Raw genomic sequence first — 12,631 nt, forward strand, 5'->3', positions numbered from 1 at the left:
CCTTTTCTATCCAGACTGTGATCCATGGACTGAGAGCAGCAGTATCACCCCAGACCTGCTGAGCCAGACTCTGCATTTTAAAGATCCTCATGTTATGGGTTTGCGCATTAAATCCTGAGAACCGTTTGGCTTTTAGACCACAACGTGCCTAAGTATCACCCCCAAGTGTTGTTAAGCAGGTTTGAAATCCTAATCCCAGAGATTCTGATTTCAGGGTGCATTTTAACAAGCACCCAGGTGATTCTTCTGTGGGTGATCCATGGACCGCTATCTGCGTGGCCCTTCGGTGTGTTTCTAGAACACGGGACACCCTTGCATGACAGCATGCCTTTGCGGGCGCTGTCCCTCTACCCAGGGGCCTCGTCCATGCTCGGCTGACCTCCAGGCACAGTCAGGCACCCTCTCCGTTGTGTGTGCATAATGCTTCCCACATGTCCTTTCCATTACACATCACACGGTGCTGTGATTATTGGTTGAAGCCTCTCTCACCCACACCATGCCAGATTGTCCAAGGGCAGGGATCTTGTCTGGGTGAATGGCTCAGACATAATAAAAGCTCGATGAATGTTCTTTGAATAAATGACACTATCTATTGAAGCCCAAGGGAAGCTCGCATTTGCATAAGGTCACACAACTCAATGATAAACGATGTCCGTTGTCCTCCGGCTAGACCACCCAGGTCGTCTTTCACAGATGGGAACTCTGAGGCTGAGGTAGGGGCAGAGAACTGGTTCTAAGTCCTCATCCCCAAGCCCTGGTGTTCTAGGTGGTTTCTACAGAGAGCCCACAGTGAGATCCTAAACAAACCTTTCTCGCTACAACTTCACACACGTTGGTGAACCCCCGAACTACTTGGTTTGAAACCCAGACCGAGAGGAAGAATGGAGGTGACTATGTGGCCTGCCAACCGGGGGCTCCTTCAAGGGGGAAGGTCACAGTAAACCCCACTCCCTACTCCACCCACTGGTACCAGCTTCTTGTTTCAGATCTGTAGAGCCAAAGATGCTAATGACTTTACCTAGCCACGTCTGCCCATCTCGTTCCCCGTTTGACGCATTCTAGCCCAAGCCGCAGCTGCTTTTTTGCTCAAAGTCCACTGAAGGGTTTGCACAGTCTGAGTTGCTGGTTCCCAGATGTGAGGAGAAGACGAGACCTGCCTGAATGCCCACCCACCTCACAGGGCCTCTGCGACCACTGAATGCGAGCGTGGGCACGAGGATGCTTTGATGCAAAAAACCATACAGGAACGTCATCCTGCTGTAGATCTGCAGATAACTACTTTGGCCTCCTGGCAACAGCTTGTCCCCAGACTTGGGCTCCCCAGGCCACTGTCCCTTTGAATAATTCAAGTGTGCTATTAGCTAGTGACCTCAGCCCTGGTCCCCAAGAGTCTTTTTAATATGTGTTTCCATCAATGATCCTGAGATGCCCTTGTGAAGAGTCTGAGGCACCCCTGAAGCTGGGACTCATGGGGGAGGTTTACCTCTTGAAACCCAGCTGCTGGCAGGTCTTCTTCGAGTAGATATCATTCCAGCTGTCACTGCAGATGGGAAGCCACTTATGGGAGGATCCAGAGTAGATTTTAAGCAGAGACTTGTCCCAGTCAAACCTCACTGCAGGGCAAAAAAAGGTCAAGGCAGGTCCTCAGCACCAGGAAGCTCCAAGTTCTTGAGGAATGAATTGAGTAAGGCTCTGAGATGCTCCTGTCCTAAGGCTTCTCACTGAGGCCTTGCAAACAGCCGGGAGCTTGGCCCGGGACGGGATGGTCATCAGCCAGTGCTCAGAGCCCAAGGTGCTCAGTAAGGGCAGAGCCAAGACAAGGGGCTGGGGCGGAGCAGAAAGAGATCTCCATCCGACGGGACCCACAGCCGTCACTGGGAGAAGGGGTGTGCACTGCCAGGAGCTATCACCCCACGAGGGCAGTGACGTGCCCAAATAAGAGAGGGACAAGGGGAGTGATGATCCAACTGAGTGCTCGCTAGACAGGCTCAGTCACAGATGGATGTGGTCATGGGCAAGGACACACATGTACACACAGGTGGGAAGGGCCAGATGTGCACCCACAGACACCCACATTAGGGCTGTACATGGACAACACAAGTAAAAACCAGTGAGGACCAGCGCTCAAAGAGATCATTGTGCTCATGAAAGCCTTCATTTACAAACTGACCTTCATGGAACCATAGAGGTGGCAGGTCAGAGGTCACCTGCTGGGCACATGGACAGAGCTCTGGACCCCACACCTGCCTCCAGCCAGAGCAGCCCTGCTTTGCTCAGTCTGGTAGCTGCGAGCTGTCAGATGGTATCCGAGAACCACTAATCTTGTCCACTCCACTCATTTTCCAAGTTAGGAAACTGAAGCCCAGAGAAGGTAAGTGATTAACCCAAGTCACACAGCACTCAAAGCCAGGTTCCAAACCCCAGCCTATTGTAACTAGAACCCAGATCCTCTGAGTCTCTCTCCATTGCCTCCCATTTGAGCTGATACCCAGTTTGCAGTCCCCAGAGTGCACATGCGCGGGTGTGCACTTGCTCATGCGCACGCGTGCGCGCACGCACACACACACACACACACACACACACACACACACACAGCCGGCCTCCTTACCACAGCCCAGCTCGTCGCTCTTCAGCTTACAGTCCACGACCCCATCACAGCGCACAGCATGCTTCGGGCAGCTCTCTACCGGTTCCTTGTACTTGATCCCTATGTGGCCCTGCCAGAAGTAGACTGAAAAAAATGAAGCAGAAGCCAGGTCACTGCCAGCCCCAGAGAGACATGACACTAAGCAGCCCAAGGCCCTGGGTGTTCTGAGACACTGATCTGCAATCCCTCCTGGACTCTGGGTCTCTCATCCCCCTTCTGTATGGAGAGAAAGGCTGCTCAGGAATGCTCCGGAATGCTCCAGAAAGCTTCTGCAAGCAGGGCAGCACTCAAGAGTGGCCACCCAGAGAGGGAGGGAGGGAGGGAGGGAGGGAGGTGTGGAGACGGTTACTACTCTGGGAGCTCCCCTGCCCTATGTGCCGGCCAGAGTGGTGGTCAGAAAAAGCCCTTCCTCCACCATCCCAGAGGCCCCTTCTCAGAGCCACTCCGGCATCCCTCCACCTCTGTGCCCTGTGGGTTGTAGCAGAGACACTTCCATCTTCAGTCATACACTTGCAACCACTACCTGTCCTGTCTTCGCAAAGTCTGTCCTCCCAGCCTCAGAAGCTCCTGGATTTTCTTCCTCCTCCCTCTTCTCTAAACAAGGTGTGTCCCCTTGGCTCAGTTCTCGCCCCGTTACTTGTCTTGATGCCTGTAAATGTCTTCCCACTCCGCGAGCAACTCTAGGGGGCTGATTCCTAAACGTACAAGTTGTGCTGAAAAGCCGACAGCTTTACAAACCATATGTGAAAATCAGCTTCATGACTTCTTCTAAGACCCATCTCTTTCCAAACTAGGAACCGTCATCCCTCCTGCCCGGAAACACCTCCCCTTGGATGCCTAAGAAACCCCGGTTCTGACTGCTCACCCTGCCTCTTGTCTGCAACCTGTTCCTCAGCCCTCACATATCCCACTGGTCCCACTATGCTGTCTGTCACCCCGGGTGCAGGTCAGCCGTGTGTGACTGCTCCTTCCAAGTCCAGACACCAATTCCCTCCTAACCTCTTGGACTTCCCCCTCCTCTCTGTGCCCTGGTCCTTCCCTCTCCCACGTCCTGGGCACTGAGGCTCCTGGGATCACTTTGATGTGTAGCAGAGAGAGCTCTCAGGGGGCGGGGGCTCTAGTCCTGACCCCACTGCACAGCTGCTCAGTGACCACTTCCCTGGGAATTCCGGAGGTCAGGGGGCTTCAGGGAATGCTGTGAAATCATGCTGAGCACCTGCCCTCAGTTGCCATCTCCCCCCTCCATGGGTTATTTCCTACTGGAGCAGATGTCCCGTGTGGGGAAGGGAGGCAGCCGGGTGGGGCACCCCAGCGGGAGGTTCACATGCATGCCACGTGGCGGCAGGTTCTGTGTTGACGCCTTCACATGCATTGTCAGGCAGGCGGGGAAACTGAGGCTCGGGAAGTTAATTAACTTGATGAAGCCACACAGCTGGTAAGTGGCAGAGCCGAGATGCTTCGGCAGGTCTGTCTGGTCCTAAAGCCATACTCCTTGTTTGTTTGTTTTTTTACTTTTATTTGTATTTATTTTTTGCGGCATTTATTCCCGGGCCATACGTTTTTGTTTCTTCAGTTTCTTCTGAGATATCTTCTTCTTCTGGACAACCTCCTCTTCTGGTTTAGGAACGATCTGTTCTTTTTCAGTAAGGATCATCTCAGTGTGGCAGGGAGAGCTCACGTATGGGTTGATCCGACCATGAGCTCTGTAAGTCCTGTGCCGCATCTTGGGGGCTTTGCTCACCTGGATGTGCTCAATGACCAGAGAATCTACATCTAAACCCTTAAGTTCAGCGTTACTCTCTGCATTTTTGAGCATGTGCAGTGAAAATTCAGCACTCCTTCTGGGCCACCGACCCTGCGTCCAGCCCCACTGTTTGGCCTGGGCACACCTACCAGCTCCACCATTGTAACGACGGAATGGCACACGCTGCCTCTTTAAAGTGACATCCTTCAGATACTTGGTGGCTTTTCGGATATGCATACCCTTAATGGCCTGGACAGTTTCACAAGTGTTCTTAAAGTGAACACGAAGATTTGAACCTCTTGACTTGCATGATTTTGTGGGGTTTTCTGGGTCAAGTGAAGAGCGAACCATTTTTAGAGGTCACCTCAAGCCACTTACCAGAAAAGGAAACATAAAGTCATACTTTTAACCAGCGTGCAACTTCTTCCCACGCAATCCTCTCCCTCAAACAGACCTGCCCTTCGCCACCCGTGCTGCCTCTTTAACAGAATCCTTACCCCTCAGCCTGGCATTTAAAGCTCTCTACAATGTGGCCCAGCCACGTGCAACCAAACGACAGCCCTCAGGTCCCCAAATGAGTATTCTGTCTGGTTAAGTGGGTCCCTTCCCTCTCCCCATGCCAACTTGCCCATCTGCCCCCCACATTTCCTGCAGCTCCTCATCCTGCTCAGATGCCCTGCCCAAGACGCAACCCCCCCATCTTCTAGGTCCTCATCTGGCCCTATGGCCTTTAGGAGCTGTCCCCTGCCACCTCAGCCCATACAGCTGCCCTCTCTTGCTGATGGTCACACGCAAATGCACTTGGTCTTAATCATTTCCACCTACGTCCCCCAGGAGACAGTACTCTCCCTGAGGACAGGGTGGTGTGATGTGTGATCCCCTTTGCTCCCTCCTAAGGTTTCCTACTGTGCTGGGCTCAGAATGGACTCCCTGGCAGGGAGTCCAGGGACATGTCCTGAGTATCTTTCCCAAAGGAGGGCGAGGAATTGAGGGAGCCTGGACCCCTGGACACTTTATCCCATTGATTAAAAATGCCTGGGGACTTCTCCTAATCAATGTTTTTATGTTTGTTTTTTAAATAACTAACTTTTTTAGAGTGGGATTTTGTGCCAGGCATTATGCCAGTAGCTCATTTATTCCTTATAACCCAGTGAAATCTTTAGGAAATTTTACTGAGCACATAATAAGTGGAATGAATGAATTTAATCCCATTTGAAGAAACAGAAACTGAGCTCAGACTGGTTAACTACTTGCCCAAGTAAGTAACACAGATGGGACCAAAGCCAGGTTCCTCTGACTTCCCACCCTCTCAATCCAGCTATCTCCAAGGGGCCTGGAGGTGCCATGGTCCAAGGCCATTTGCAGGAGTGTCCCTTTGTGGACATGGCAGCCGGTGAGTGTGTGTTCCCCGCTCGTCTCCCTGCTGCGTGTCCCCATCCCTGAACCCCACTGCACCCCGCAGTGACCAGAGCCCAGCCTTGCTCCCTCTGTTAAACTCACAGAGAACGACGAGTGATACCACGAGGGCAATGAGGAAGAAGATACATCCGATGAGCAGCAGCTGCCTCAGGCCCTCCTGCCTGGTGAACTTGGGCAAGTGGACACCTGGGAACAGGCCAGAAGTAGGGAGGGTGAGGCTGTTGGAGGGGAGCCTGGCACAATGGATGAGGGAGAAGGAAAGAAAGCTGGCCCACCCAGAATATGGCACCGCCCCTGCCTGAAACCAAGCTCCCTTTTACTCAGCATCTACTGTGGGCCAGCTAGGCATTTGCGTGTGTTATCTCATTTAATTCTGACAGCAACTGTGTGTGCTGGGTATCATTACGCCCATCTTATAGATGGGGAAACTGAGGTTCATGGATGTTAAATAACTTGCTCAAGCTTACTTGGCTAGTGAGTGGCAGAGTAGGGATTCAAATGAAATGTGTCTGATCCCAAAGGTCTCCACACCAAAGTGCCTCACCGGTCCTGCAAAGGGCAAGACTGGGCCCCAAATCTGGGATGCTCCTCCAGTCCTGTTTATATTGCAGTGCTGGGGCAGGAGGACAGGAGGAGGGCAAAGTTGGGATGGGCAGAAAGGCTGCTTCCCTAAGGGCAGAGCCAGTCCCTGAGGACCATTTGACGTCTCTGTCTCCCTATTAGCTGAATCCTATAAGCCAGATTGGGAAGTTGGGGGTGGGGCATGCCTGCCTGATCAGAATCTCTCTCTTTGCCCCTCTACCCACAGATGAGCCCACGATCATGACTGTACTCCAGTGCAGACCCCAGCTTCCCTGGCAGACCCCCAGGGCAGCCCAAGGAAAGAACCCTGGTTTCTAACCAGGAGCCCTGGCTCTCAAAATCTGCACCTTGACCCAGACTGAGCAGCCTCCAAAGTTCCATCTGCTTTGTCGGTCCTGGTTTCTTATCCTCTACCCCATTTGCTGCAATTTCCCACTGCCTTGGGTTTGCATGTCATGGGTCCTTTCTGCCCCCTCCTCCCCAGGTCCCCCACTGCCCACCGGGACCATCCCCCCTCCTTCCCAGTCATCGTTATTCAAGAGCTAGAGGAGGAGCAGAGGGTGACAACTTGGAGATTCCCCCCCACTGCACCCCACTCCGCCCTTGGACTGCTTCCCTGTTCCTCTTGCCTTCCCTGCAGGAGCCCCCCTTACCTGGGCTCTCCCTGGTGGCCCTGGCAGCTGGTGTGGACCTGGCAGGAGATGCCTCGACAGGTACGGCCCTCACTGGTGTGGCTCTAACAAGGTATACTCTCGCTGGAGACGATGTCATGGAGGCTGACATGGCAGACGATGACCCGCCGGGTGATGACCTGGAAGGTGATACCCGGGCTGGGCATGCACAGGCCAGCGGTGCCCGGGCTGGAGGCGTCCTTGCCGGAGAGGCATCCTGAAAGCAAAGTGAAAGCCATCCCTCAGGCTGCTTCCCACTGCCAACCCACCCAGCTGTCAGCCCTGCTGGGCCAGGAGATAGATGCCCTGGAGCGGGCGGCTAGGGGGTGAACAGACCTCCCAGACAGGGAAGAGAATGTCCAGGGATGGATGAAAGCTCAAAGAGCCTGTGGTACCCTACTCCCTGCAGTCTCTCCCCATCACAGGGACCTGCGGAGGTGGGCAGAGGGCTGTGGGTCATCTGCCTGGGGTATGGGGGCACCTGCTTTGGCTACACATGTCTAGGGACCCTCAGAAAAGAGGTTGCTGGACCGGATCCTCACTCTGAGGGGGAAGTAACCACCCTTTCTGCCCTCTTCACGCCCCTGCATCCCGCCCTTCTGTGTATGTGTGTTATATTATAAAACATCATTCTTACAATGAGCTGTCATCAAAAAGTGTGAAAGCACTACCTAAGGAAAACCCTGACCTGCCTTGTACCCCACTGTTCTCAGTAACACAGGCAGTCACACACACGCGCGCGCGCACACACACACACACACACCCCGATGCGTCAGGGAAAAAGGAGAGGCAAGATGAAGGGGAAGGAGGTGACCAAGGTCCTTAACCTTCCTCAGCTGTAGGTGGCGTGATTTTTTCATTTAGATTTAGCAGTTTAATCTGTAGTTACAGAGGACTTATTCCCTGAGCGCTCTATGTATTTACTCACTTGATCTGGAGAACAACCCTGTGAGGTAGGAACTCTTATTATCCCCATTTTGCATCAGGGGAAACAGAGGCAGAGAGATTCAGTAACTTGATCAAACTCTCAGAGTTAGAGTGGCAGAGACAGGATTTGAGCCCAGAAAGTTGGGCTGTGGAGGCCACACTCAACCACCGGGCTTTGCTGCCTCTCTCAGGAGGGATGTGTGAGATAATGCAGTAGTGGCCAGAGCAGGCAACCAGTGAACACCAGTACTGCTCCTTCCTGGAGAGCCCGAGCCTTTGCGTGCACTGAATCTGGGATTGGGAGCTGGTGGGCAGCCAGGGCTGATGGAAAGTCCTTAAGCAGCCTCTACTGGTGGCCCAGCCCTGGTCTGCAGGAACCCCAGTCCCTGTCACCAGATTAGGCATCCTCTCTCCTCCCTCTGCCCTCCCTCACACCATTTCTGCTTTCTAAGCAGAACAGCAGGGGGAGCTGGAAACTGACCTGGCCACGTCTGCCCCTCACTATCATTTCTGCTGAACACTGACTGGACACCCAGGAGGGCAGCCGGGGAGCAGCAGGAATGGTGGGGGAAGGGACCTGTGCTCAGGGACCCTGCGCTCTGGGCACAGTCGGCAGGGCTGTGTGGAAGAGACGGGCTCTGGACCTTGGGCACCTCTATTTCTTCCCTCACCTACCACTGTGCTTAAAAGCATTGGACATTAGTAAGCAGCTCGGTTAATAAAAAGTCCTCTTCATTAGAACGTCCGGCTCAAGTGAACACCATCAAGCCTGCCAGGCAGGGTGGGGTTTTTTGTTTTTTTTAACTCCATCTTCTAAGAGTCAGAGGTAATCGATCTGGTCACTTCTCCATTTTTCCGGAGGCTGTGGGATGAATTCAAGGAGGGTTGTTGAGTCCCTGACCACACTCAGCTTGCCAGAGGCAGGGACCAGGAGTGACTATCCCAGGGAGTTACTGGGGTTAATTGATGAACATGGGTAAATACACATGAGTCCAGATGCGCCAGCCAGCAGAGCAGGGACACACTCGTGTGTGTTTAGGGATATGAAGGGCAGCTGAACCAGAGCTCAGATTTCCCTCTCACCCCTGTTGTCTAGAGACTAGATTTCCACAAAACGAAGACCCGTTAGCCCCTGGCAGCCTCAAGGGGAACAGGACTGGGGTTGCAGCATGGAGAGGGGGTGAGGATATGCTGAAATGTACAATGCATCGGTTCACAGCACTGGCTTTGGAGTCAGGCAGACCTGGGTCCCAATCCTAGTTCTAGAAGTGTGACCTTAGACAAGGCACTTAACTTTCCTTTTTCTTTCTCTTAATCTGTAGAACAGGACTAATACTCCTGAGGATTCAATGAGATAAAATAGGAAATCTCTTGCCCGTGCCTGGCACACAGTGGCTGGGCAGGAAACGGTCATTCCTCTCCCCCCTTTGCACTGGCACACCCAATGCCCACCGTACTAAGATTTAACAGCCCTGAGGCTTGGCCAAAGGTGCCTCTAAAGGCTAAAAGGTGGTGTGAGCTCATCTTGGGAGAAAAGAGGATGCTCAACAAAGGCCAGACTAAGGTCCTTCAACAAGAGGAACAAGCCCAGGCTGTGTAGAGCCCTGTGCTTCCTTCCCACAAGTGGTGGCCCCAGCCTCGGCACCTGAGCGAGACCTTGGCATTGTGGCACCTCAGCTGGCATGCCAGGCCTCCCTCCCTGTTATGCTCACAATGTACATCGTCCCTCACCTCAGGGGAAATTCCCATAACTCAATCCAATAAATATAAATTGATTATATAATTGATATAATTGATTATATAATTAAATATGATTGATTATAGCTCCCAATGTATGGTACTTGAGGGTTTATAATACACCTGCACATCTCTGGCCTCCTGAGGTCATCACTCCATCCCTGAGAGGTTGATATGTTTAGAAGCACATTTTACAGGTGAGGAATCCAAGCCTCAGAGCTCAGATTGCCCAGAATCACATAGTCAGGAACCTGGCCCAAGCCCAGCTGCATCTGAGTCTCCTGTCTTCTTGAGTCAGGAGCAAGAGGCGCCTGGCCCAGTCTTTTCTCTGAACCCTGTGCATGGGATGCTCATTCTGCATCTGTGACGTGGCTTGAGAATCGGGCCCGGGACCTTGCAGGGCTGGGAGTGCCATGGGGAGCCTGGGGGTGGAGCCGAGGCTTCCTGCAGGGATCTTGGTCTTTCCAGTAGGAAACAGGGAACTGAAAGTTTCCAGTGGGAAGCAGGGTTGGGCCCGGTGGCCTGCCAGGACAAGCCTGGTCGTCAGAAGCAGTGGCATCACAGCCCTCCAGTACTCTCAAAGCCAGCTGGCGACTGGGCAAGAGACTTAACCTCTTCACATCTCGGTTTCCTTACCTGTGCGGTGAGCCGGTCACCTTGCTTCATAGCATCGCAGTGATAGGTGATATATATATAGTAAGACTTGGTGACCGTTAGCTGTGATGGTGGGTGGGTGTTTGTCTATTTGCTTGTTTGTTAAAGACACTGGGCTTGAAATAGAAAAATCTGTGTTCAAATTTGACTACATCCATTCCTAACTGGCTTGGGCAAGTACATTAACCCTTCAGAATCTGTCTCCCCACAGATAAAATGGGAATGATCTTACCTTCTTCCTCCAGACTGACAAGGAATAAATATGAAAGAGGCTGGTTTATAAATGCATATCACCGTAATAATAGGAACAGCCCACTAGGCATTTTACCTGATCCCATTTCAACCTCATAACAGCTCTTTGTGGTTGGTATTATTAACCCCATTTTATAGATTTTGAAACTGAGCTCCAAGGTGGTTAGAACATGCCCAAATGTACATCTCAGGTAAGTGACGGGGCTTGGATTCTATCCAGGCCTACTCAGAGCAAGTTGAGTCTGGCCCAAAATTATCACGAATGCCCACAGTAACTTCCTGCATTTCTTCAGGGCTTACAATTTGCAAAGAGCTTTTACACCCATTATTCCACTTGATTTCTCACAATGCTCCTAGTTACCAAGCTGGACAGGAGTTATCATCCCCAGTTTCTACACGAGGAAACTGGGGTTCAGAGGGACACAAGAGCATGCCTAAAACCCCAAAAAGGATTAGTGGCCCTGGGACTCTTATCACAAACTTCTGACCTCCCTGGCAAGAGCTCAGGCCCTCCACCTGAGCGGGACCCCATGACCAGCTAGGGTCCTGTCACCCCATCAGCAGGGCCTGAACGAGAGAGAGAGGGCTGAGAGGTCCACAGGTGGTGGAGGCCCAGAGGAAGATGGGTGGGGAGACCTGGGGGAGGATGGAGGGAACAGGGAGCAGGCAGGCATAGCAGGAAGCCGGGGGCAGCCAGGGAAGCAGGGAGACCTCCTGAGCCTTGCGGGTCCCTCTCCCCAATGCTGGCTCCACCCACAGGTAGGTCCCAACGCGCCCATCCACGGCCTTGGCCGGCAGGAAGTGGGGAGGAGAGCCACCTGGGTCCCTCTTCTCTGAGTCTAGAGGGAGGTGGGACGTGTAAAATGGAACTAACCTGGGGCTCGGTACCCAAGGAGCCAGGTGGAGGGGGTGAGTAGTCTCCAGCCAGACTCTTTCAAACTGTTACCTCTGGGCCTCAGCGGTCCAGCACAAAGTCTTCCCAAGGTTGGGCAGAGTGGGGTGTGGGGATGGAGGGGAAGCTGGCGGGGAGGGGAGAAAGGGTGATACCCAAGAAGGGGCGGGAGGCCCTGGAGGCCCTGGCCTCAGGAGAACGAGCACTGTGGTGTAGGACAGGGTGGGAGACAGGTGGAGAGTTTCTGGCCCCACAGAGCCGGACAAGAGAAGGGCCCTAGTCCCCAAAGTGCCAGATAGAGCTACCCACGTAGAGAGCTGCAAGGGACAGCAGGACGGAAGCGCAGCGCCAAGACCAGAGGAACACAGCCTCCAGAGTGAGGCCATCTACTCCATCTTCCTGACTCCAAACCATCACACTTCCAGGACGCTGCTGGGAAGAGTTCTCATGTTCTAGGACTACCCGAACAGGAGATTCCACAGCCCTCCTTCTTTACCCGTTTCACAGCCTTCCACCCCACCCTCCTGGAAGTTCTTCCTGACGTCTAACCTACTAGAGCAGGAACTCATTTCCCTTCCTTAATTCTTGGAGATCAACTGCTGAGATTCCAGCATCCCTCCTGGAGGCCTGACCTCTCCCTCAGAGCAGATGTCTTGAGCAGGTGGGGAACAGGCAGGGGAGGAGAATTCTTGCCCAAGGTCCTGAAATACAAGGGACAGAGCCCGGACCAGAACCGGCCTGACTCCTAGCCTTGGCCAGTGAGCAGCAGACCCAGGATTGGAAATCAGATGACCAAGGCCAGACTCTCCACAACCTGCCTGCAGACCAGAGGCTCCTCGGTCTTCATGGGGACAGGGGGACAGGGGGACAGGGCAGAGCGTGGGTGACTCTGGCCATTTCCCTGGCCTAACATTGCCAGTCATTCTCTGCCTCTCTGCCCCCGCCACCCCTGGCATGGTCTCTGGGGTTACCCCCTGGGCTAATACAGCCATGAACCCTCACTGTGTCATGGACCAGGCCTATACCCCAGGCTGTCACTGATGCCACCTGCCTGTGTCTCTGCAGCTCCCGGGGACCCCTACTCAAAACTCATCCAGTCCCCTCAA

At 53.3% G+C, this 12,631-nt stretch overlaps 1 protein-coding gene across 13 annotated transcripts in view; it reads right to left on the reverse strand.

Annotated features, from left to right (window-relative positions):
- TMPRSS13 (transmembrane serine protease 13) overlaps positions 1 to 12,631 on the reverse strand; it is a 30,773-nt gene that overhangs the window by 14,348 nt on the left and 3,794 nt on the right. For 8 of the 13 annotated variants that reach the window (XM_089915581.1, XM_089915579.1, XM_089915583.1 and 5 more), the window contains exons 2-5: positions 7,046 to 7,280; positions 5,892 to 5,996; positions 2,609 to 2,731; positions 1,484 to 1,613 (exon numbers count right to left, since the gene is read on the reverse strand). In XM_089915581.1, the coding sequence (XP_089771707.1) occupies positions 1,484 to 1,613; positions 2,609 to 2,731; positions 5,892 to 5,996; positions 7,046 to 7,280 (593 nt within the window). Of the gene's footprint in view, positions 1 to 1,483; positions 1,614 to 2,608; positions 2,732 to 5,891; positions 5,997 to 7,045; positions 7,281 to 8,665; positions 8,853 to 10,363; positions 10,498 to 12,631 lie in introns of all 13 variants that reach the window. The other 5 variants (XM_089915584.1, XM_089915582.1, XM_089915588.1 and 2 more) reach the window with 4 other exon arrangements.

This window comes from Delphinapterus leucas, chromosome 7, assembly GCF_059928025.1.
Source record: "Delphinapterus leucas isolate spDelLeu-1000000601 "Yukka" chromosome 7, BTC_Dleu_Yukka2, whole genome shotgun sequence".
Taxonomy (NCBI): domain Eukaryota; kingdom Metazoa; phylum Chordata; class Mammalia; order Artiodactyla; family Monodontidae; genus Delphinapterus; species Delphinapterus leucas.